The sequence below is a fragment of the Strongylocentrotus purpuratus genome, unplaced genomic scaffold (genome assembly GCF_000002235.5).
Source record: "Strongylocentrotus purpuratus isolate Spur 01 unplaced genomic scaffold, Spur_5.0 spur5_scaffold_7, whole genome shotgun sequence".
Lineage (NCBI taxonomy): Eukaryota > Metazoa > Echinodermata > Echinoidea > Camarodonta > Strongylocentrotidae > Strongylocentrotus > Strongylocentrotus purpuratus.
Genome location: NW_022145613.1, coordinates 30949737 through 30973318, shown reverse-complemented (window position 1 = coordinate 30973318; position 23582 = coordinate 30949737). Strand labels below are relative to the sequence as shown.

General features: G+C 36.1%; 2 protein-coding genes across 2 annotated transcripts; both read left to right on the top strand.

Annotated features, from left to right (window-relative positions):
* Positions 1-2425: 2425 nt before the first annotated feature.
* Positions 2426-3316, top strand: LOC105440372 (glycine-rich cell wall structural protein-like). Its single transcript, XM_011670417.2, has one exon. It carries the CDS (start codon positions 2426-2428, stop codon positions 3314-3316), a length of 891 nt encoding a protein of 296 aa, XP_011668719.2.
* Positions 3317-4831: 1515 nt separating this feature from the next.
* LOC115919804 lies at positions 4832-23034 on the top strand. The gene is made up of 6 exons (XM_030974054.1): positions 4832-5260; positions 9877-9973; positions 11324-11477; positions 13826-16995; positions 17483-17593; positions 18480-23034. Exons 1-6 carry the CDS (start codon positions 5228-5230, stop codon positions 18755-18757), a joined length of 3843 nt encoding a protein of 1280 aa, XP_030829914.1. The 5' UTR covers positions 4832-5227; the 3' UTR covers positions 18758-23034.
* Positions 23035-23582: the final 548 nt, after the last annotated feature.

Below are 23582 nucleotides of genomic sequence, written 5' to 3'. Positions count from 1 at the left end.
ATTTCGTTCACATCATGAATCTACATGACGTTGATCTTTGAGCACTATCTAGCTTATTTGTGCTCTATGTTCTCCCAAATCTTGATACGGTGTAGCTAAGAAAATCATCTACAAGAATGTTGAACATCATTTATCATTTTGATAACATCATCATAGTGAAAAATTCAATTGAAGCGGAAATGTCAGAATTTTCTTAGTTTGCGTGTTAGGCGACTATTTTCTTAAATCCTGATTCTACAATCTCTATCAAATACCTGAAGGGGGTGCTATACCACTCTTTATCATGGTCACCAGGGAATTTCAGTATAAACTTTTACATAATATCATATTTTGTAATGATAAACTGTATCTTTTTGGATTAACTCAGTCAAATGTATGTTCTTTTTGTAGAAAAGAGGTAAAAACCTATCGTCTTATCTTCTTTGAATGTTCTGAAGGGTCCAGAATATGGAATGAGGTGGAAAACAATTTAAAGATTTTTCAGTTTCTTAATATGCAATGGATTAATGTGTTACTTGGTTTCATGTTCTGCCCCTCTCCCTTTTTTGGTCTGTCTCTGCATCTATCTATATCTCTCTCTACTCTTTCACCCTCTCCCCCTCTCTCTCTACTCTTTCACCCTCTGCCTCTCTCTCTCTCTTGCCTTGCCTCCCTCTTATTCTATTGCTCTGTCTCCCTCTGCCCTACACAGTTGAAACTTGACTCATGGATAGACCATAAATGGGAGAAGTATTTCATAACAAAAGATGAAATCGTGAAAATGCATTCTTCATTATGTTACATGAGCATAATTACGTATCACTTAATTCGTCAAAGTGACGAATTAAAGTCTAGTTATTATTGTTTTCATTATTATCATAATTATAATTCCCATTATTATAGTTATTACTATTACAATCATTTTTATTATTAGTATGATTATCATAATTACTATTATTATTACTAATATTATCACTTTTATTATTATTATCATGATTATCATCGTCATCATTTTTATTATTATTATTATTATTATTATTATTATTATTATTATTATAATCATTATTATTATTACTATTACTACTGCTACTCTTGTTTTAATTAATAATAATATTAATAATAATAATAATAATAATAATGATAATAATAATAATAATAATAATAATAATAATCTTTTAAAGTCCACTCCAAATTTTATTAAGTTAAACCGAAAATGGAAATTCATTTTGCCCGGCAGCCACTGAGCAGCGCAAGATCGACGTAGTAGTATTATTAATAGTAAAGGTAGTAGTAATAGTAGTAATAATAATACTAGTAGTACATTTGTAGTAAGTACAGTGACTGTCATTACCTCCTGTGTCACATTATACATGAATGTTTCACAAGCAGGAGAAGTCAAGCTATCGCTCGTACACCCTTCCGTTGTGGCCCCTTCTACAGCAAATTCAAAGTGATAAGTTTTATTGGCATCTCCATCTAAAATGCATAAGAAAACAAAAAGAGAAAACTTATAAATACAATCATCGTACAGGTGCAACAGAGACCGGGTTTGAATGAACAGAATCAGTTTCTGCAGGTTTTAGCCAGTCACAACTTCACATCAAAAGTCAGATTATTCTTGCAATGTTGAGTATGAAATTAACATACCTCTTAAATGTTATCTGTCTCTCAATAAAGAATTATACATTGATCGCAGATGAAGTATTATATTTCCGTCAAAAAGTGAATTTCTTGTCCATTTCAAAATTTGATCTTGTAAATACATTGACATTATAACATAAACTATCTCTTCGTCTCGGCGTATGATGATAATGCAAAGTTAACGTGTTTACTTCCACACAACCCATAATATTTCTTTTGAAAAATAAATGGAATACACTATTTCGACTGTGACAAAATTAACTTGAATTTTCGATTGCTTATTTGGTAAAATAATGCAATATATAACTTATATATACAGACAGGATTTACTTTAAACGAAAATTTTCTTTTACATAAATTTTTATACAGTAGGCTTGCGGGTGCACCATGTGTGAGAGAGAGGGAGGATTGAGGAGTCCTGAAAAGGGCTCTGACTCGGTAATCTTTCTTGAGGGTTTGTTAGTCCTGAAAAGGACTGTTGGTAAAGTCTTGAAAAAGACTGTAGGTTATCTTTCTTAGCTTATAGTTCTAAGGAGAACTAAAGCGCTTGGAGAGGATGAGTGACGGGAGAGGCTCGACGTTTCGAACAGGTTGACTATCCGTCGTCAGGATTTTTTACATTTATAGCATTACAATTTCAAACATTCACGCTCTTTCATTCGCTACGTTCCTTCGTCGGTTCTATCCATTTCACTGTTACCATTTTAGGGGAACGCGTTATACTGTTCTGGGTTTAGTTCCTATCATGCTGGACAACATTTATTTTGATTGATTACATTGGGCATGTAAGTGAGTTGACTTACCTATGTCTGGCAATGTTGGTTCTGGGACCGGCCCCACTCTGGGGGGTTGTTCCGTTGAAGGTTCCGTCGGAGGTTCCGTCGGAGGTTCCGTCGGAGGTGTGGTCTTAGGTGTGGTCTTAGATTCCATCGGAAGTGTGGTATTCGGTTCCATCGGAAGTGTGGTATTCGGTTCCATCGGAAGTGTGGTATTAGGTTCCATCGGAAGTGTGCTATTAGGTTCCATCGGAAGTGTGGTATTAGGTTCCATCGGAAGTGTGGTATTAGGTTCCATCGGAAGTGTGGTATTAGGTTCCATCGGAAGTGTGGTATTAGGTTCCATCGGAAGTGTGGTATTCGGTTCCATCGGAAGTGTGGTATTCGGTTCCATCGGAAGTGTGGTATTCGGTTCCATCGGAAGTGTGGTATTCGGTTCCATCGGAAGTGTGGTATTCGGTTCCATCGGAAGTGTGGTATTAGGTTCCATCGGAAGTGTGGTATTCGGTTCCATCGGAAGTGTGGTATTCGGTTCTATCGGAAGTGTGGTATTCGGTTCCATCGGAAGTGTGGTATTAGGTTCCATCGGAAGTGTGGTATTAGGTTCCATCGGAAGTGTGGTATTAGGTTCCATCGGAAGTGTGGTATTAGGTTCCATCGGAAGTGTGGTATTAGGTTCCATCGGAAGTGTGGTATTGGGTTCCATCGGAAGTGTGGTATTGGGTTCCATCGGAAGTGTGGTATTCGGTTCCATCGGAAGTGTGGTATTCGGTTCCATCGGAAGTGTGGTATTAGGTTCCATCGGAAGTGTGGTATTAGGTTCCATCGGAAGTGTGGTATTAGGTTCCATCGGAAGTGTGGTATTCGGTTCCATCGGAAGTGTGGTATTAGGTTCCATCGGAAGTGTGGTATTATTATAATTATCCGTTGTCGTTTCCGTCGTAGGCTCTGATGTAACCCCTGTCGAAAACCGTCAAACACGTCAAAAAGAAAAGTAATCTCAAAGTTTGATTATTGCTACACCTTTCTTTACAGCTTTGACGAGGAGCTCATTTGAAAGCTCCTACAAAGTAGTTTATTTTCCTTTCCAGTAAACCATTATTAATGATAATAAATAATTGATGATACTTCTACTACTGCTAGGTATAGCACACCAAAAATAAGTACAACACATGTTATTTGATGATTGTAAATGATCAAGCTTTATGAAAGCTTCAAAAAACAAAAAACAGAATTGAAATCGGTCAATGCGTTGTGATTTTATATCATGTTTTTGATATCGCAAAATTACAGAAAAGCCTGCCAGAAATGGTCAAATTGGCAAAAATGGCAAAATTCGACAAAGTTGACAACTTTAAATAATTCATCACTTTCTTAGACACAAATAATAAATTAAATTATCAGACACTAAAATATCATCTTTGTGGTAAAAAATACAAAAAAGAAAATTCATATATCTATCACCGTTTTGAAAACAGAAGCAAACAATATAAGTCATTTTTGCAATTTTTGCGAATCTGCAGATATGAAAAAGTTGTGAAAATAACTAAGTCCGTCTAATTAATATGCGCATATGTAATCAAATCAAAACCGAACATGATACATCAATGAAACCTATGTATATCAGACAAGTATGGAATATTTTTTAATTTTTTTTTTAAGAAAAAAAAAAATATGAATATTCATCAGATATGCAAATTAGGTCATTTTAGCTAATTATATATATTAAAAGTCAAACTGTTCATTTTGTTGGCATTTTTTTAAATAATTTATTTATTGATCATATTTACACCAAAAATTAACATTAAATTCCAAATATTTTTGCAATGCCGATAAAATATGGCGATGGAAATTACTTGGATCACCGTTACAGCTATTTCCTCATATGTTTCACAACTTTTTCAGAAAAACCGAACAAATGATAAAAATTTGCAGACTTTCAGCTACATCACAGTATAGTTTTTTTTTAAATGTCAGATTTGAAGATTTATGACGATTTTCCGAGAAACCATTCAATTCAACAGGCCATAACATTCCACAGGGACTGACTTTCAGAGAAAAATAAAGTTTGGTGACCTCAGTACAGCTGTGGTTACCTTGAGTGTAAATGACAAATGTATTCAATGAGTGAAACACATAAGGATATTGCATTTTTGTAGGGGAGTTTTATACATTGAAGGGCATTTTCAACACGCAGAATAACAGTCAATGGGCGATCAGCGGACCATGTCACACATGGCTGAAAAGACAATATTCTAATTAATAATTTAACATATTTCCCACATGCCTATAACAATGAAACTACACAGAATTGTAGTTAAAGGTATGCTTGAAAGATATGTGAAATACAAATTTAAAAATATTGTTCAGTTTTTTTAAAATAAATTTACGAAAACTGCTATTTCTACCAACTGACTGCTGTGTGTGTGTGTGTGTGTGTGTGTGTGTGTGTGTGTGTGTGTGCACTTGTAATGACCGTCAATCGGGGAGGTTCATATGAATACACAACTTCCAACTGTGGAGACACAGCAAACCGTGGAGCTCCACAGTTGCAGAATCATTAAAAAGAGATTTAAATCAGCTTTGGGACATCTCAGTAGTACCCCATCAACGTTCGGCTGCGATTTAACTCCATCCCCGGTTTCCCACTTTGGAGTCATAGCTTGCAGCCTGAATATGTGTATTATTTTCCGATCTCAAGAATAATATCAAGTGAAGAGCGCCAGCATGAGGATACACACTGCACAGTCTGTATCTTATTAGATGCAGCGCATGCGCAGTGCTGGTGCAGTGCACCTTGCGACGTGCCTGTTAACGTATATGGACATGTCATGGCGGGATTAGTACAGCCACAACTGGCAAAAGTAAGTAGAACTAGTCTAGATCTAGAAAGTTTACTTTCATTTTTAATCCAGTCTAGGCCCATTAATATTCTATCAACTTTTTAAAGAATTCCTTAGGCCTATAGATCTAGTTCTATTCATGATATTGGGTACAAAAAACTCATACATAGATCTAGATCTAATCTAGATCTAAGTAAGATGTAGATCTAACGTTAGGCCTAACGTTAGGCCTAGCCCTAGACTAGTACTACTAGTCTAGGCTACTAGTAGTAGTAGATCTAGGTCTAGTATAAGTTCTTCTTAGGCCTAACTTTAGAGTTAAACTAAAGGAATATCTAGTAACGTTAGATTCGAAGGTCTAGACTCTATTTCACATCAGCCAGATTTAGCCTAAATGTGTGCATGGGAAATGTGGAGCCATAGGTCTAGGCCTATCTGTATATAACTCACATGGGCCAGATGTGTATAAATGTGTGCATGGGAAATGTGGAGCCATAATAATCTGGGTCAGATGTGTATAAATGTGTGCACGGGAAATGTGGAGCCATAACTAGATATAGGCTAGATCTACATGGGCAATATGTGTTTAAATGTGTGCATGGGAAATGTGGAGCCAAATATATATATATTACACATGGGCCAGATGTGTATAAATGTGTGCATGGGAAATGTGGAGCCATAGACTATATATATATATATATATATATTACACATGGGCCAGATGTGTATAATTGTGTGCATGGGAAATGTGGTCCCATGTTTATCTCAACTATTTAAGGTGGATTGAAGATTTATAAATGTGTGCATGGGAACTGTGGAGCTATTATACATGGGCCAGATTTGTATAAATGTGTGCATTGGAAATGTGGAGCCATATCTATATATTTTATACATAGGCCAGATGTGTATAAATGTGTGCATGGGAAATGTGGAGCCATATATATATATATATATAATGGGCCAGACGTGTATAAATGTGTGCATGGGAAATGTGGAGCCATATCTCTATATATATATATATATATTACACATGACCCAGATATGTATAAATGTGTGCATGGAAAATGGGGAGCCATGTTTAACTGAACTATTTAAGGTGGATTGAAGATTTATAAATGTGTGCATGGGAACTGTGGAGCCATTATACATGGGCCAGATTTGTATAAATGTGTGCATTGGAAATGTGGAGCCATATCTATATATTTTATACATAGGCCAGATGTGTATAAATGTGTGCATGGGAAATGTGGAGCCATATATATATATATATAGATCTACATGGGCAATATGTGTTTAAATGTGTGCATGGGAAATGTGGAGCCATATATATATATATATATTACACATGGGCCAGATGTGTATAAATGTGTGCATGGGAAATGTGGAGCCATATATATATATATATATATTACACATGGGCCAGATGTGTATAAATGTGTGCATGGGAAATGTGGAGCCATATATATATATATATATAATGGGCCAGACGTGTATAAATGTGTGCATGGGAAATGTGGAGCCATATCTATATATATATATATATATAACACATGACCCAGATATGTATAAATGTGTGCATGGAAAATGTGGAGCCATGTTTAACTGAACTATTTAAGGTGGATTGAAGACTTATAAATGTGTGCATGGGAACTGTGGAGCCATTATACATGGGCCAGATTTGTATAACTGTGTGCATGGGAAATGTGGAGCCATATATATATATATATATAATGGGCCAGACGTGTATAAATGTGTGCATGGGAAATGTGGAGCCATATCTATATATATATTACACATGACCCAGATATGTATAAATGTGTGCATGGAAAATGTGGAACCATGTTTATCTGAACTATTTAAGGTGGATTGAAGATGTATAAATGTGTGCATGGGAAATGTGGAGCCATATATATATTACACATGGGCCAGATGTGTATAAATGTGTGCATGGGAAATGTGGAGCCATATATATATATATATTACACATAGGCCAGATGTGTATAAATGTGTGCATGGGAAATGTGGAGCCATATATATATATATATATTATACATGGGCCAGATTTGTATAAATGTGTGCATGGGAAATGTGGAGCCATATCTATATATATTATACATGGGCCAGATGTGTATAAATGTGTGCATGGAAAATGTGGAGCCATATATATATATTACAAATGGGCCAGATGTGTATAAATGTGTGCATGGGAAATGTGGAACCATATATATATATATTACACATGGGCCAGATGTGTATAAATGTGTGCATGGGAAATGTGGAGCCATATATATATATTACACATGGACCAGATGTATAAATGTGTGCATGGGAAATGTGGAGCCATATATATATATTACACATGGGCCAGATGTGTATAAATGTGTGCATGGGAAATGTGGAGCCATATATATATTACACATGGGCCAGATGTGTATAAATGTGTGCATGGGAAATGTGGAGCCATATATATATATATATTACACATAGGCCAGATGTGTATAAATGTGTGCATGGGAAATGTGGAGCCATATATATATTACACATGGGCCAGATGTGTATAAATGTGTGCATGGGAAATGTGGAGCCATATATATATATTATACATGGGCCAGATTTGTATAAATGTGTGCATGGGAAATGTGGAGCCATATCTATATATATTATACATGGGCCAGATGTGTATAAATGTGTGCATGGAAAATGTGGAGCCATATATATATATATATATTATACATGGGCCAGATTTGTATAAATGTGTGCATGGGAAATGTGGAGCCATATCTATATATATTATACATGGGCCAGATGTGTATAAATGTGTGCATGGAAAATGTGGAGCCATATATATATATTACAAATGGGCCAGATGTGTATAAATGTGTGCATGGGAAATGTGGAACCATATATATATATATTACACATGGGCCAGATGTGTATAAATGTGTGCATGGGAAATGTGGAGCCATATATATATATTACACATGGACCAGATGTATAAATGTGTGCATGGGAAATGTGGAGCCATATATATATATTACACATGGGCCAGATGTGTATAAATGTGTGCATGGGAAATGTGGAGCCATATATATATTACACATGGGCCAGATGTGTATAAATGTGTGCATGGGAAATGTGGAGCCATATATATATATATATTACACATAGGCCAGATGTGTATAAATGTGTGCATGGGAAATGTGGAGCCATATATATATTACACATGGGCCAGATGTGTATAAATGTGTGCATGGGAAATGTGGAGCCATATATATATATTATACATGGGCCAGATTTGTATAAATGTGTGCATGGGAAATGTGGAGCCATATCTATATATATTATACATGGGCCAGATGTGTATAAATGTGTGCATGGAAAATGTGGAGCCATATATATATATTACAAATGGGCCAGATGTGTATAAATGTGTGCATGGGAAATGTGGAACCATATATATATATATTACACATGGGCCAGATGTGTATAAATGTGTGCATGGGAAATGTGGAGCCATATATATATATTACACATGGACCAGATGTATAAATGTGTGCATGGGAAATGTGGAGCCATATATATATATTACACATGGGCCAGATGTGTATAAATGTGTGCATGGGAAATGTGGAGCCATATATATATTACACATGGGCCAGATGTGTATAAATGTGTGCATGGGAAATGTGGAGCCATATATATATATATATTACACATAGGCCAGATGTGTATAAATGTGTGCATGGGAAATGTGGAGCCATATATATATATATATATATATTATACATGGGCCAGATTTGTATAAATGTGTGCATGGGAAATGTGGAGCCATATCTATATATATTATACATGGGCCAGATGTGTATAAATGTGTGCATGGAAAATGTGGAGCCATATATATATATTACAAATGGGCCAGATGTGTATAAATGTGTGCATGGGAAATGTGGAGCCATATCTATATATATATTACACATGACCCAGATATGTATACATTTATGCATGGGAAATGTGGAGCCATATATATATATATATATTACACATGGGCCAGATGTCTATACATTTGTGCATGGGAAATGTGGAGCCATTTATATATTACATATGGGCCAGATGTGTATAAATGGGTGCATGGGAAATGTGGAGCCATGTTTATCTCAACTATTTAAGGTGGATTGAAGATGTATAAATGTGTGCATGGGAAATGTGGAGCCATATCTATATATATTACACATCAGCCAGATATGTATAAATGTGTGCATGGGAAATGTGGAGCCACATTTATTATTGCATATGGGCTAGATATGTATAAATGTGTGCATAGGAAATGTGGAGCAATCTATATCTATTGCAAATGAGTCAAATATGATAAGATGTGTGCATGGGAAATGTGGAGCCATGTATTTACATGACCCCCTTGATGTACATCATAATGGATGTGTTTCATAATACCTCATGATTTTAACAAATAATATAATAAAATTGAGCATGGATATGAGTAGCAATATTTTGGCAAATTCCAGTATGATAAGGGGGAGGATGTGGGGGGGGGGGGGGTGTAATATTTAGATATTTTCTTCCAGCTTGCTCACAGCTGTGTTTCTGCATAATATTACTAATATTTACTTGACCTGTTTCAGAATCGGATTCTCAGAAGTCAAACCAGACAGACAGTTCCAGATATTTTTAGTGAAGTTGATCCTGAAGGATTTACAGTGAAACAGCTGCCTGACAAAGGTGAGTGAGGTTACATACATGTACATGTAGATTGTATTAATAGTGAAAATTCACTGTAGCATAGATATCTAACATTAATATGCTCAATAAAATATTGATTCAGAGCTAGACTATGCAAGGAACGCCTGGTATGGTTCTTTGATCACACCTCATCGCCTATTGTCTGAAAATCACCAGCTCTTTTCAGAGTAAATTTGATACCCTTCGCAGTTAAACAGGTCAACTTCTTTAGTAAAATCTATACCCTTTCTGTATATTTCATTAATTTCATGCAGTAGAATATTTGATATGCTTTCCCTCATATTTTTCTGTTTTTATAATCTTAATTCAACACTTAATTGCGTGAAGCAGTCTTCAATGGCAAAGTGTTGAAAATAGAATCAATTACCACTACTGCATTTTCGTCTACAAAATACTCAATAATCTAGCCCCTTATTTAGAATCTTTTGGTCATAATCGTCCAGTTTACTTTGTTACTTGTCATTCTACCTTAAATCCCTTATTTATCCTGAAACCAAAGACTGAATTTAAAAAACGTTCTTTTTCTTTCACTGCTCCAAGCATCTATAACAATCTACCGACTCATATTCGCACGGAAACTTCACTCCAAATGTTAAAAAACCAAATTAAGTCACTCCCTCTATCACTTTAATGCATGCACTGGTACCTAATGTTATATCATGACTTTTACCATAAGTTAGTTTTGTTTGTTTGTCTGTTTGCAGTTGTGTAGTCTATTTTTACGGCATGTGTATTTTTTAAAATATTTTTTTGGTCATTTTTCTTTGTATCAATAATATCTTAAATGTTTAATATTTAAGGCCTTTTGTTCATTTTGATCTAGTTTTTATTTTTTTAAAGCTTTTTTTTTAATGTTTTCTACAATGTATTCTATTTTTTTGTAAATATTTGTATGTACAGGGCTCTTTTGTAAAGCAGGAGGTATTAAACTTGATTTGGTTAAGTGTTTAAAGGTTAGACCTTGAAATGAATTTTAATGCCTCCTCATGGGGTTGAATGTCAAAAAGTTTTTAGAAAATCTAGAGAAAACGTCATGTTCATCATGACATGCATGACACTGTAATTTAATATCTGCAGCATACTAATATTAAATACAATGTGTTGCTTACAAGTCTGCTTGATGGCAATGTGACCAAAAAGACACACAAATGTTATTTAAAACTCAACCAATTTTGAAAATAAGTGCCTTCTTACAAGTACGAGTCTGAGTTACTTATCACACCTGAGCATTATCTTAAATGACAGACAAATATACTTGTAACATCATATTCACAATGTTTAAACTCGCATGATTGATCTCATGAAGATTATGTATTTCTTCAATCACAGGTAGAGCAGTCTTTACCACCAAAACGTTTGAAGAGGGAGAATTCCTTTTGTGGTACAGAGGAGATCTGGTAACCAGAGATGTGGGGGAAAGAAGAGATGCAGACTGTGAAACTTGCTTCAGATACTTTTTCACATGGAAAGGGACGAAATGGTGGTAAGTCTACATACTATGACGACTTGATTTATTGAAAAGTATATTTTGTAATGATAGGTGTTGAAAACAAACCTAAGGCTATATGCTTATGACGTAGTCGTAAACATGTGGGTTGACAGGGCAACATATTTTCTACCAGTGGTTTTTGTTTTTTCCCTAGAGAAAGATCGAAAGCTAGTCATATCTGTCAAATTCTATTCCGTGCTTTTGAATAAACCCGTGGACTGACCACATACAGTACACATACATTTTTCTGCAGAAAGTATCAATACGGCAAGGACAGCATAGAACAAATATGCAACTTATATTCTTCTCTATCTATTCAAACCTGTTTTAGCTATCATACAAAAAACACACAATCTTACCAATGACAATTATTCAACCTTGTCAGTCCAACAGATCATATTCCATTTTGGAGAGCATAAAATGAGAATATAAAACAATATTTGGTACAAATATTGGATATAAAAGAAAGGTGCATTACACTGAAAAGTCCATGTTTTTTTTTTGTACACTCCACATTTCATCTTACAGATGAAACAGATTCGGAAATTTCTATGCAACTTGCACCACCTCCCTCTCCCTCCAGTGAAGTTTTAAATGATGAAACAGATTCGGAAATTTCTACGCAGCTTGCACCACCTCCCTCTCCCTCCAGTGAAGTTTTAAATGATGCTGGTTCATCAGTTCCCTGCAATATGTCATCGGAAGACTCTTTTTCTACTCCCCCTTTCTTCTACACCTCATCTTCACTTCAGTCTGATATTACTTCATCTGTTCATTCATTACTTCCCCTAACACCTCCCCGCACCCCCCAATCAACCCCTCACACAACCCCTCCCTCAACCCCTCTCCTAACCCCTCTCCCAACCCCTCTCCCAACCCCTCCCTCAACCCCTCTCCTAACCCCTCGCTCATCAACTCCTCATTCAACTTCTTCATCTGCTTTGTCTCCTCCTCTCCCTTCCCATCCTCCTAATTCATTTCTTTCAATGTCTGTTGTCCAGCGTCATCCTCGCATTGTAGCTGGATTTCTCATTTCGCTACTCCTGCTTGTTGTCTTTATACATCTTCTGCTTTTAATTTCTGTTATCCTTCTTTGTTAAATGTTCATCATTCATTTTGTAATTTCCCAAATTTCCTCTTCTTTATAATCTGGGAAGATGATCTGAGATGGGCCAACATTATGTCAAATGGTAAGATTTATTGAAAAATCATTTGAAAACTTGAGAACAAAAATCATACAGTTGGTAAACATAATCTTCATTGAGGATGTAGTTTTCAATGCACAATTCAAACCCTGCATTGGATTTCCTGCTTTCTTTGCTCATTCTAAAATAATATAACACTGCATACATGTTTGGTCCGTTTGATATGAATTCAGGTTTGTGCTAGTAGCCACTTTTTATATTGTATTCTTTATTTGCTTTTTGGAGCTACGTTCCACTTTTAAAGATTAGATAGATTATTTTCTTCTTTCCCCCCTCATTCTACACGTCTGTTCTTGTTTATCATAATGCTTTTTTTCCTTTTTCCCATGCTATTTTTTAATCTTTCCTCATCTCTCCCTCCCTTCTTCTCCTTGGACTCATCTTTCTTCTCCGCATGTTCCTTCTCCCCTGCCGAAGCCTTCTTCCATCTCTCCCACCCAGTGTAAACATCTTGTGGATAGATATGTCCGAAATTGTACATTTTCCCTTTAGTTTGTTGCCTCTCCTTGCCCTTTCCCCAATTTGGTCGCTTCTCTCTCTTTTTTGTTATTTTTGTTATACCATGTAATGTCTTTGGCTCTCGTATTTCAGAGGGTCTTGAGAGGATATATTTTGTTCGCAATGCTGTTGCCCGTGGCTTGTAGGGCGTGTCGTTATTCGACCTTTGTGTTTTTTTTTAAATTTTTTTTTTATTTGTATTTATATTGAAAAAATCTTCCACGGTTAGTTCGTCGTCTTTTTTCGCCTCGGTACTCTTGTCTGATGCACGGTGACATTTTGTAGCATTACAATTTTAAGGCAAATGAAAAGTAAACATATGCATGTTTAATGTTCATGATATTGGTTATGATTTCCAATGCCTACATGTAATGTTACCTATTTGTTTCCTATGTTACTTGTATTTCAAATTTCCTCCTAAAATTAACCATGCGTTAACAAAAATCATGACTGTAACGATTCTTCTTTGAGTGATACCCTACTTGAAAAGTAACAGTTAATCAAATAATATCTGACAACAGAGAAAACCTAAAGTGAAATCACAAATTGTAACCCACATATACTTAGTTTCAGTGATTCATTGTAATTTTAAACATTGATGAATCTAATGTTTTCATTTTTTTTCAATTTCATTTCCAGTAGGGATGCATCAGTCGAACCAACTAAACAACAACTGGGACGACTCGTCAACCATGGTTGGAGGGGTGAAGTCAACAGCAGAATGAAGATTAGAGAGAACCCTCACAATGAACCAGAACTGGTTCTCTTCTCATTGAAGAAAATCAAAGAAGGTGAAGAAGTGTTATATGATTATGGGGTGGGAGATAATTTTGTATTCCCAAGTCCTACTCAATTACACAGTGGAGTCCAAGATGAAAAACCTGAAATTCTGCAAAATTCTGCAAACCTCCCACCAGACCCAGAAAAAGTTTGTTCACCATTCTCCGAGCCTGCCACACAAGAACTACTGGAACCAGATGGAAACTTTTCACAGTCCAATGTTCGAGCTGATGATGATGAAACATCTGAAGATCGATGCAGAAACCCCCCTAATAACGAAACAAATTGGGAACCATCCCCTAAGCCTGCCACACAAGCTTTAATGGAATCAGATGGTAAGATTTCACAGTTCAGTGTTTCAGCTGATAATGATGACACATGTGATGATCCATGCCGGAACCCCTCTAATAACCAAGAACATTGGGAACCATCCCCTGAGCCTGCCACACAAGCGTTAATGGAATCAGATGGAAAGCTCTCCCAGTTTGATGTTCCAGTTGATAATGATGACACATGTGATGATCCATGCATAAACCCCCCTAATAACCAAGTGCATTGGGAATCATTTACTGAGCTTGCCACACAACCTTTAATAGAACCAGATGGAAACCTTCCACTCTCCAATGTTCTAACTGATGATGCTGAAACATCTGATGATCTATGCAGAAACCCCCCTAATAACGAAACAAATTGGGAACCATCCACTGAGCCTGCCACACAAGCTTTAATGGAATCAGATGGAAAGATTTCACAGTTTAATGTTTCAGCTGATAATGATGACACATGTGATGATCCATGCATAAACCCCCCTAATAACCAAGTGCATTGGGAACCATTTACTGAGCTTGCCACACAACCTTTAATGGAACCAGATGGAAACCTTTCACTGTCCAATTTTCTTGCTGATAATGATGACACATCTGATGATCTATGCAGAAACCCCCCTAATAACCGAGAGCACTGGGAACCATTCCCTGAGCCTGCCACACAAGCATTGATGGTACCAGATGGAACCCTTTCACAAAATATTTTTTCAAGTGATAATGAGGACACATTATCTGACCATAATGATGATAGTGATGATGATCCAGACTATGTCTGTGATTCTCAAGGAGATTCTGACTCTTCAGGGAAGACTTCATTAAATAATTCTCAAGCATCATTGCCTAAGGCTAAATGTACATCAATAAATGGCATCACTCGATCACTGAAATCTCTGTCATCAGATCAGTCATTGGAGGCATCATCAAGATATGGAGGCATTGATGCTGACCATGAGGGGATAACTGTGATGAAGACCAACAATCAAGGAGGGCGAAAATATGACAAGGTAGCTTATTGCATGATGTGTGAGAAGCCCCACAAAAAACTTCCTGATCACCTGCGGTCACAACATTCCAATGAAATAAAGGTGGCTCAATACATGGCAGCAACGAATCGAAAAGAAAAGGATAAGCTATTGACATTGATAAGAAATAAAGGAAATCACATGCACAACTACAGGGTCTTCGAAAAGGGTCATGGAGAGCTTGTGGTCGTATATAGACCTTCTTGTGAAGCAAAGCCCCGTGATTATCAGCCTTGCAAAGATTGTTTGGGATGGTTTGCGAAAGCCGAATTGTGGAAACACCGCTGCATTTTGAAGCAAGAAGAGCCGGCTAAGGAGCAAAAGAAAAAACGAAGAAGACTATTAGCACAAGGTCGACTCTTGCTTCCACCAGTGCCCTGCACATCAAGAGATTCTATAACACACAAAGTACTGAGTGGTCTCAGCGATGATGAAATCAAGGCCTGCATTCTAAATGATCAGTTGATTCTAGAATTGGCCAAGGTGTACTCTAAGAAATTGGGCCATGACGAAGAACAGCACAACCACATCAGATGCAAGTTACGAGAACTAGGAAGACTTGTACTTCAGTTCAGACGTTGCAGCTGCAATGGCAAGGCAAGTCTGACTTCCCTGATATCACCAAATGGTTTTATGACTGTCTTGAGTGCTGTCAAGAAAGTGGCAGGCTTTGATGAGGAGAACCACTTGTTCAATACACCAAGTCTAGCACTTAAGCTGGGACATACCTTAAGAAAGGCTGCCTTTGTGCTCCTGAGTAAGGCTTTGATGGACAGAGATGGGGATGACATGCAGAAACTTGTAGAAAAGTTCATCAAGCTGCTGGACACTTGTTGGGGATCTGAAATCTCTACTCATGCTCTACGAACTTTGTACCAGAGGAAACGAAACCAGCCCAAACTCCTACCCCTAACGAGTGATGTTGTGGCTTTGTCAAGACACCTAGAGGTACAGGCTGAACTTTGTGTAGACAAACTGTCATCTGGGACCGCAATCGAAAACCATAGCACATGGAGAGAACTCAACAAGACCATGCTGGCTCATCTCATTGTGTTTAATAGGAGGAGACAAGGGGAAATCAGCAAGATGACTCTTGATGACTACAATAAAATCAAGAAAGGTGAATCTCATATGGTGGAAGGACAACTAGAGATGCTGAAAGACTGGGAAAAAAATCTTGTAAAGTTTCTCTGGAGAGTTGAGGTAGTAGGAAAACGTGGCAGGACAGTGCCGATCCTTGTGACAGACTCCATGAAATCATGTGTAGACACCCTTGTATCCCACAGGGAGGAAGCAGGTGTAAACCCAAGCAACAAATACCTGTTCGCTGTAGCCAATAGTGACACTACATCTCATGTTCGAGGGTCAGATGCTCTCCGTGAGCTGTCAGAAGCATGTGGAGCACAAAATCCTTCAACACTTCGATCCACAAAATTACGGAAGCATGTAGCTACCATGTCACAACTAATGAGCTTGAGGGACCATGAGATGGACGCCTTAGCAAACTTCATGGGCCACGATATTAGGATACATAGGGAGTATTATAGACTGCCAGATGCTGCTATGCAGGTGGCCAAAATATCAAAGATCCTGTTCGCCATGGAGGGAAAAGCTGGGAACCCGGTCCAGCTGATTGGCACTGCAAAAAGTCTGGATGAGCTTCAAATCAAGTTAGATGAAGGTAAATTTGTGATGAGGGTAGAATTATACAGTGGGGATCTCAATCCAAACCCTAATGAGATGAGAAACATCATGGCGAGGGATGAGTGGGATGAATAACAAACCATGTAGCATGTACTAATTTTAAGAATCAAGTATTTCTGATTTCCACTCAACTTGACAATTATCAAATACAAAATATGTAAATTGATAAACATGCTGCAACATTATTGAATTAATGAAAAGTGTTGTTTTCAAATGAACCATGCAGTTAAATATTCCTCACTATATTGTTCACTTGTTTGTTTCAATTTATTTAGATTAGGGGTAATTAAGGCATTTGTTTGACTCGATCCACACATGTGGCATATACCTGGTGCCAATTCTACCATGTTGTATTTAGAAATAATTGATTATATTCTTTTGTTTTAAATTACAAGTATGTTTTCTTTGCAGTTGACCCAGATTTTCTTTTTGGTGAATATTATTGATTATTATTTTATGTACAGAGATCGACACTGGAGAACAGGGACCTGAATCATGTGATGACAATTGTGACAGCGATGTTGATTCTGGTGATCATGATGTCGAACGTCAGCTACCTGGATGCTCCCAAAAAGGTATGACTTTAAGTCCAATGAGAGCATCTAAAAAATTCCTTTTTGCAAACCTAAATGTTAATTTTGCCTATTGTACCGCACTCTCAATCATCCTCAAAATCCAAAGTGAAACCAAACTTTTTCCTGTTGAAATCACCACGTACCAATATTTGTGCATTTTGAATTGTTAAAAATTATAGCACAATTATAATTGTAATGTAGCCTCACAAAAAGGCTGTTGCCAATGACGGAGAAAATCTATTAGTGAATTTAATTGGTCTCTATATCTAAACTTCTCTAAACTAAAAAAAAATTGTGTACATACAATAATATAGACTCAGAAAGTATTATGTGATCGTGGCCCTTTTGTTCTAGACTGGGAGTCAGGGGTTGTCAAGGTAATACAAAATGTACTTTTTTTCATGCACACAGCAATCACTACAATATACTAGGAAATGGATGAAAATGGAGGCAGCCAGGAGCCCCTCCCAAATAAACCCAAAACTGAGCTAGATTAGCAAAATAAATGACCAATAGAAACCGGGTAGAATATGTGAAACATAACCCCATCTGTCATGACACTGTCAGATAATTTAAAGACTTGTTTGTGCCCGACTCCCCTAAACGGTAGATGCCCATAATTTCACGAAATATGAGCTTTACAAAATTATATGATGGCTTTCTTCCCGCAAAAAAAAATCGTTTAAGTGTATTCCTCCCAGGATCACACTCTATTCTGCATCACTGCAAAAGAGGATTTAAATATTCTTCCTCTCCTTCCATCCTCATAACAGTAATGCACTCTTCAAGTTCATGGGTCAGAGACTCAGAGAAACAGTATGTGATACTGCATTTATTATTCTGCATAGTATAATTGCAACATTTTTTTGTTATTGTCTTTCATTAGGTACCAAAAGGCAAAGGCAAACGCAACATGTACTGGAAGAGGTTGATGAACAGCCAATAAGGAAGAAACGAAAGACAGCATGGAGCGATGCGGAAAAGTCGGCTGTCCAGAGACGTTTAGGAGCCTTTATGACTGTTCATTCTAAGCTACCTGGCAAGAGAGCGATAGACGAATGCTTGAAAGCTGAAGCTGTGCTGAAACACAGAACGTGGGTCAACATCAAAGACTACGTAAGAAACTCGAAGGTTACCAAAAGCAGAAAAACACAGCCTTGGTAAAAACATTCCCTTTAATATCAAATCACCATTTTTATATTGAATACACACATGCTTTTGTTTTGAGTCACCAAACTGCTGAAAATGCTCATAAATTACAAGGCATGTTCTTGTTATTACAGTCTAAAATGTGTATTCTTTTATATTTGGTTTCTCCATGTATTCATAAAATGTTTACCCACTCTACTGGCAAAGGATTTGTTATTTTGAGGTTTTATTATCATTTTTGTAGGCATCCGGCAATTTGTAATTGTGTTAGGGTCTTAGTGGACCTATGCTTGGCCACTCCCAGATATCAATGACAGGGAGCATATCGTTTAGGCAACATGTACTGATTACAATGAGAATTTTGCAGCATGAGTTGGAAATATCCTATTTGAACAAGAAAAAAACCCATAGATTTTTTAACGAAATAAATCAGTGGAAGTTGTAATCAAACAGTCAAGTATTTGTATTTACATACCATAATGGCAGCATAAGAAGGCAGTAGGGGAATTGACTAGTGTAATGCTTGTACATTTGTGACACAATTAAAACTTAAACAACATTTATTATGAGAACACGTTCAGTATAGTGTATTAATATCATCATCAAGGGAGAGTGCCCTTATTATGTGTAAAGGGTGCCCCTTTTCATTTTGGACAGAACTTGTGTTGTTTCTGATATTATTATGGGGTTGTACTAAACACTCGGGTCGCGGCGCGCTGAAAAACACTCGGGTCACGGCTCGTTTGGCCATCTTTTTTTAAGTGTCTTCAAATCGGCTTTTTAATATAAGGGGGAAATCTTATTTCAAATTAGCGACTGTTTTTACACTCGGGTCGCGGCTCGCTGGGCCATTTTTTCAATGATGTCTTCAAAGGGGATGCGTGGGGAAATTTACTTTAAAAACGAAGTTGTAAGTTGTGATTGTTTTTTGTTCAATGATAGACAAATAAGAAGATTATAATTAAGGCTGACATCGGGAAAGACAAATATACTAGGTGGGTAAAGTGGATTTTAGATAAAGTGTAATAGTACATAGGTATATGATCTATTAATATGATAGAAACAAGGAAGAATGGATACAGTGAGAAGATGAATTGTGGGAAATTAAGAACTACCAAGAGAGGAATACAAAAACAAAGAATGAAAGAATGAAATGAATATTTCCATCATTCCTTGTAATATCCTATCAAGTTTTATTCCTCGCTTTATTTTCATATTTGTCAGTCTTTAAAAAATATTCTTTCTAAATTTTATTCTACCCCTTTATTTCTCATCTTTTTTCTATCATGTAAATCTTTATTTCCTCCACTCTTTTCTTTATATCTTTATCACTGTTAAATCTGACCAATGAATTCTTTCAATTCCCTTTTTATTAAATATTTGTTTTCTTTCATTCTTTCATGTAATCCTCTCTTGTTAGTTCTTAATTTCCCACAATTCATCTTCTCACTCTATCCATTATTCCTTGTTTCTATCAAATATACAGTTCATTTCCCTTGTAGTATTACACTTTCTCTAAAATCCACTTTAATCACCTAGTATTTTGTCTTTCCCAATGCCAGCCTTAATTCTAATCTTCTTATTTGTCTATCATTAAAAAAATAATAATCACAACTTCCAACTTCTTTTTTAAGAAAATTTCCCCACGCATCCCCTTTGAAGACATCATTGAATAAATGGCCCAGCGAGCCGCGACCTGAGTGTAAAAACAGTCACTAATTTGAAATAATATTTTCCCCCTTAAAAACCGATTTGAAGACACCATTTTGTTTAAATGGCCAAACGAGCCGCGACCTGAGTGTTTAGTACAAGCCATTAATATGGGATAGTGTAGAGATAGAATTTGTACACTTTTGTTTAATTAGCAATGCAGTAGTTTGTGCAGATTTAGTATAATTGTGGCAAAAAATAGAGGGGGAGTCAATGATCAGTGCCCCCTTTAAAAAGTAAACCGAATGTATGTTTGTTGTGAATTAATAAGAACAGATCTGAATATTATTCTCAGATTTCCCACATACATAAAATATGTCAATTTAGTGTTTAAGCACTAGACTATAGATGATGGTTGTAATGTGAATAATTAGTTGTGATGGGGGTCGGGGACCCAAAACCTTTTTTTTTTGTAATACCTTTGCAACAAAACAAATAAAAAGGGCTATAATAAAGGGTTGGTTCCAGTATAATCATATAAACCTACAATATTAATATGATTCACCTTACTTCTTGCTGATTCAATTTCATCCCTGGTCCCTTTTTTTTGGGGGGGGGGGGGATTTGTGATGTCAGTGAGTTCTCCTTCATTCTTCATCATTGTTCAAAAGTTGGCTTCTCCAACAAATTTGTATTGCGTCAGATTTGTGTTAAATGTATAGCACACAACTAATGATGATGCTATGATAGGAATGTAAAAAACAGATATGCTGTGTAGCTTTTTTAACCTTAGGTACTGTTAAACTCTACGTAATTATGTTCATCAAACTAATATCTGGAATCTTTTACATCCATTTTGCCCCCAAATCAAACTCCATCATGTTAAATGGTATCTTTGGAATGTACTATTGTTACCACTGACAAATATTCATATATAATATTTGAGAAACTTGGAAAAATGGATATTATTAATTTTGTCAGACTGAAAAGGGAATTATCCCTCAAATACTAACGCATTCATATTTATATGTATCACATGATTTTACAACAAAAGAAAATAAAATGGTATATAAATCAGGACTTTCTAGCAAACTGTGTGGTGTGCTAGTACTCTACCTAGGGGCTGCTATTTTCTTAGAGAGCAGTAGTGACTCTTGACCTTCAGTTTCAGTTTAGTTTCATTTATTTCACACTAAATAATTTCGAAATTACATGTGAAAAAAGGAACTTAATCAAAAGCATATAGCTTGTAGAATTTAAGTTCCTCAAAATAATGTTGACACAGTGTCATTCATTATAAGGTAGAAGTATGATGATACAAAATCAGAGTATACAGATAAAACAATGAAATGATATGGATGATGGATGTAAGAAAGAAGAGAACTAGGAAGGGAAGGTAAAGCATGGGGGTCAGGAGAAGAATGAGGAGAGAGAAAAGGAAGTTTTTAGAATAGAATATTCAAGGTCGGGAGTCACAGTCCAGAAAAAAATAGTATACTTGTGCATTACATGTACAAATTTAATACTAACAATTTGATATGTTTTTTAAAGCTGCAACAGTTCTTAAGCTATTTGAGATTCGGATCAATGGTGCTTCAGTAGTTTGGTCCTGTGTATGAAATAGTTTTTATGGCGAAAACTGCCCTGGTTAGGGAGGATGATAGTTTGTACGTGTTGCATGTCGTGTTTGGTATGTGTGTAAAGCATCATTTTTTGTAAAGCGTTCAATTATGGCTGATGGGAGTATTGCTAAATAACATTTAATTATTTTTTTGTTTAATATTCAAGGAGACTTTGTTTGCCTGGATCCAAGAGAGGGCTTTTGGCTTTCTTGCTGTGTGTTTACAGCAGTGGGCTCTTTTTTTCTTCATTTCTAGTTATGAGTTATGTTGTTCAAAGTTGTTACAGATGTTATCTTTTGTTTTCATTAATTGGTTGCTTAATTTCTTGTTATGGTTTGAGGTGGGTTTTGTTTTTAGGTTTTAGAATTCTAGATTTTTTTTAGAATCCCTGGGGATTTTGCGGTAGTAAACCCCATTTATTTAAGTGGCAGAATTCATTTTATGCCTCAACCTTTCATATCATTCCAAACACACAAATATACTATACATGTGTATAAATTAAGGATGGCCGGCCAAGAATGAACAGTAATATGATCTGTTATTTTAACAAGACCTCAAAGAAATCATGAAATATGCGTAGGCTGAGTTGATCAATTCTTCAAGTAAATGATATCAATATCATCTATTTTGCCTTCGTTTGTATTCTAACCTCATTTTCTGTGGCAATGTCAACTTCACAATATTGCACCATTCTTTTACCCAGGTGATGTTAGAAATAATTCTTTATTCGTAATCCCAATTATAAGACATTTTTCTACTACATGCATGTTTAATCTGTAGATTTTTGCAAATGTGGTGCAATGCCTGTGGTTCAATTGTATTGATTGGTACTAATGCCCTTTTTATGTACACGTTCGGACTTAACTCCTAATTGCATATCATCGCTGGACGTGTTTAACCTGTCTCTTGTAAATTTCATGATTTGCATGTGCCTTTGAAGACTGTCAAATAATTGTATCGAAATAAAGTATATTTTACAGAAATTCAAAGAAGATAAACTATTGTTTATTACAATTGGCATTTATTTGATTCTATCTCGTCTTTTTCCTCTGTAGTACAATACACCTGCTGGTGTATGAGATATTTATAGAAATAACATGATAATTCTGTGATTTTTGTTTTCCCTCTTTAACATAAGTCATATTTTAAAATTAAGAAAGAAAATGATTTGCTAGATAATACTGCATAGTTTTAAAACTGTAATTATATCCAATTTTATAGTGGCAAGTATGTATATGTTTGCAGGAGGTGTGTTAAAGAATTTAATAGAATTCGAGGATGAAAGGAAAGAAAATATTAAGGGAAAGTGGTTTGATACCACATTGATCGAGGAATTGTTAAAACATGTTGAAAAAGATGACAGTTTCGTCCTTAAATTGAATGAAGATATAGTTAGAGAGAGAGAAAGAGAGGAGCACAGGAGAAAGTTTTGCAAACTTTTTGTGTGGTGGTGTCATTAAGTTCCGTTGGTACGTACAGTGGAATTATTAAAGTTAATTTCCTTCATTATATCTTTCCCAGCTTATCTATTAATAATTTCAACGTGTGCAAGCACTGTAACATCATTT

What these genes read in the sequence shown, in the direction of transcription:
- LOC105440372 (XM_011670417.2), top strand. Translation starts at nt 2,426, where the DNA reads ATGTCTGGCAATGTTGGTTCTGGGACCGGCCCCACTCTGGGGGGTTGT.
- LOC115919804 (XM_030974054.1), top strand. Translation starts at nt 5,228, where the DNA reads ATGGCGGGATTAGTACAGCCACAACTGGCAAAA. An exon ending in TGGAAAGGGACGAAATGGTG is followed by an intron (nt 11,478 to 13,825) that starts GTAAGTCTACAT and finishes TTTCATTTCCAG; the next exon opens with TAGGGATGCATCAGTCGAAC. An exon ending in ACCTGGATGCTCCCAAAAAG is followed by an intron (nt 17,594 to 18,479) that starts GTATGACTTTAA and finishes GTCTTTCATTAG; the next exon opens with GTACCAAAAGGCAAAGGCAA.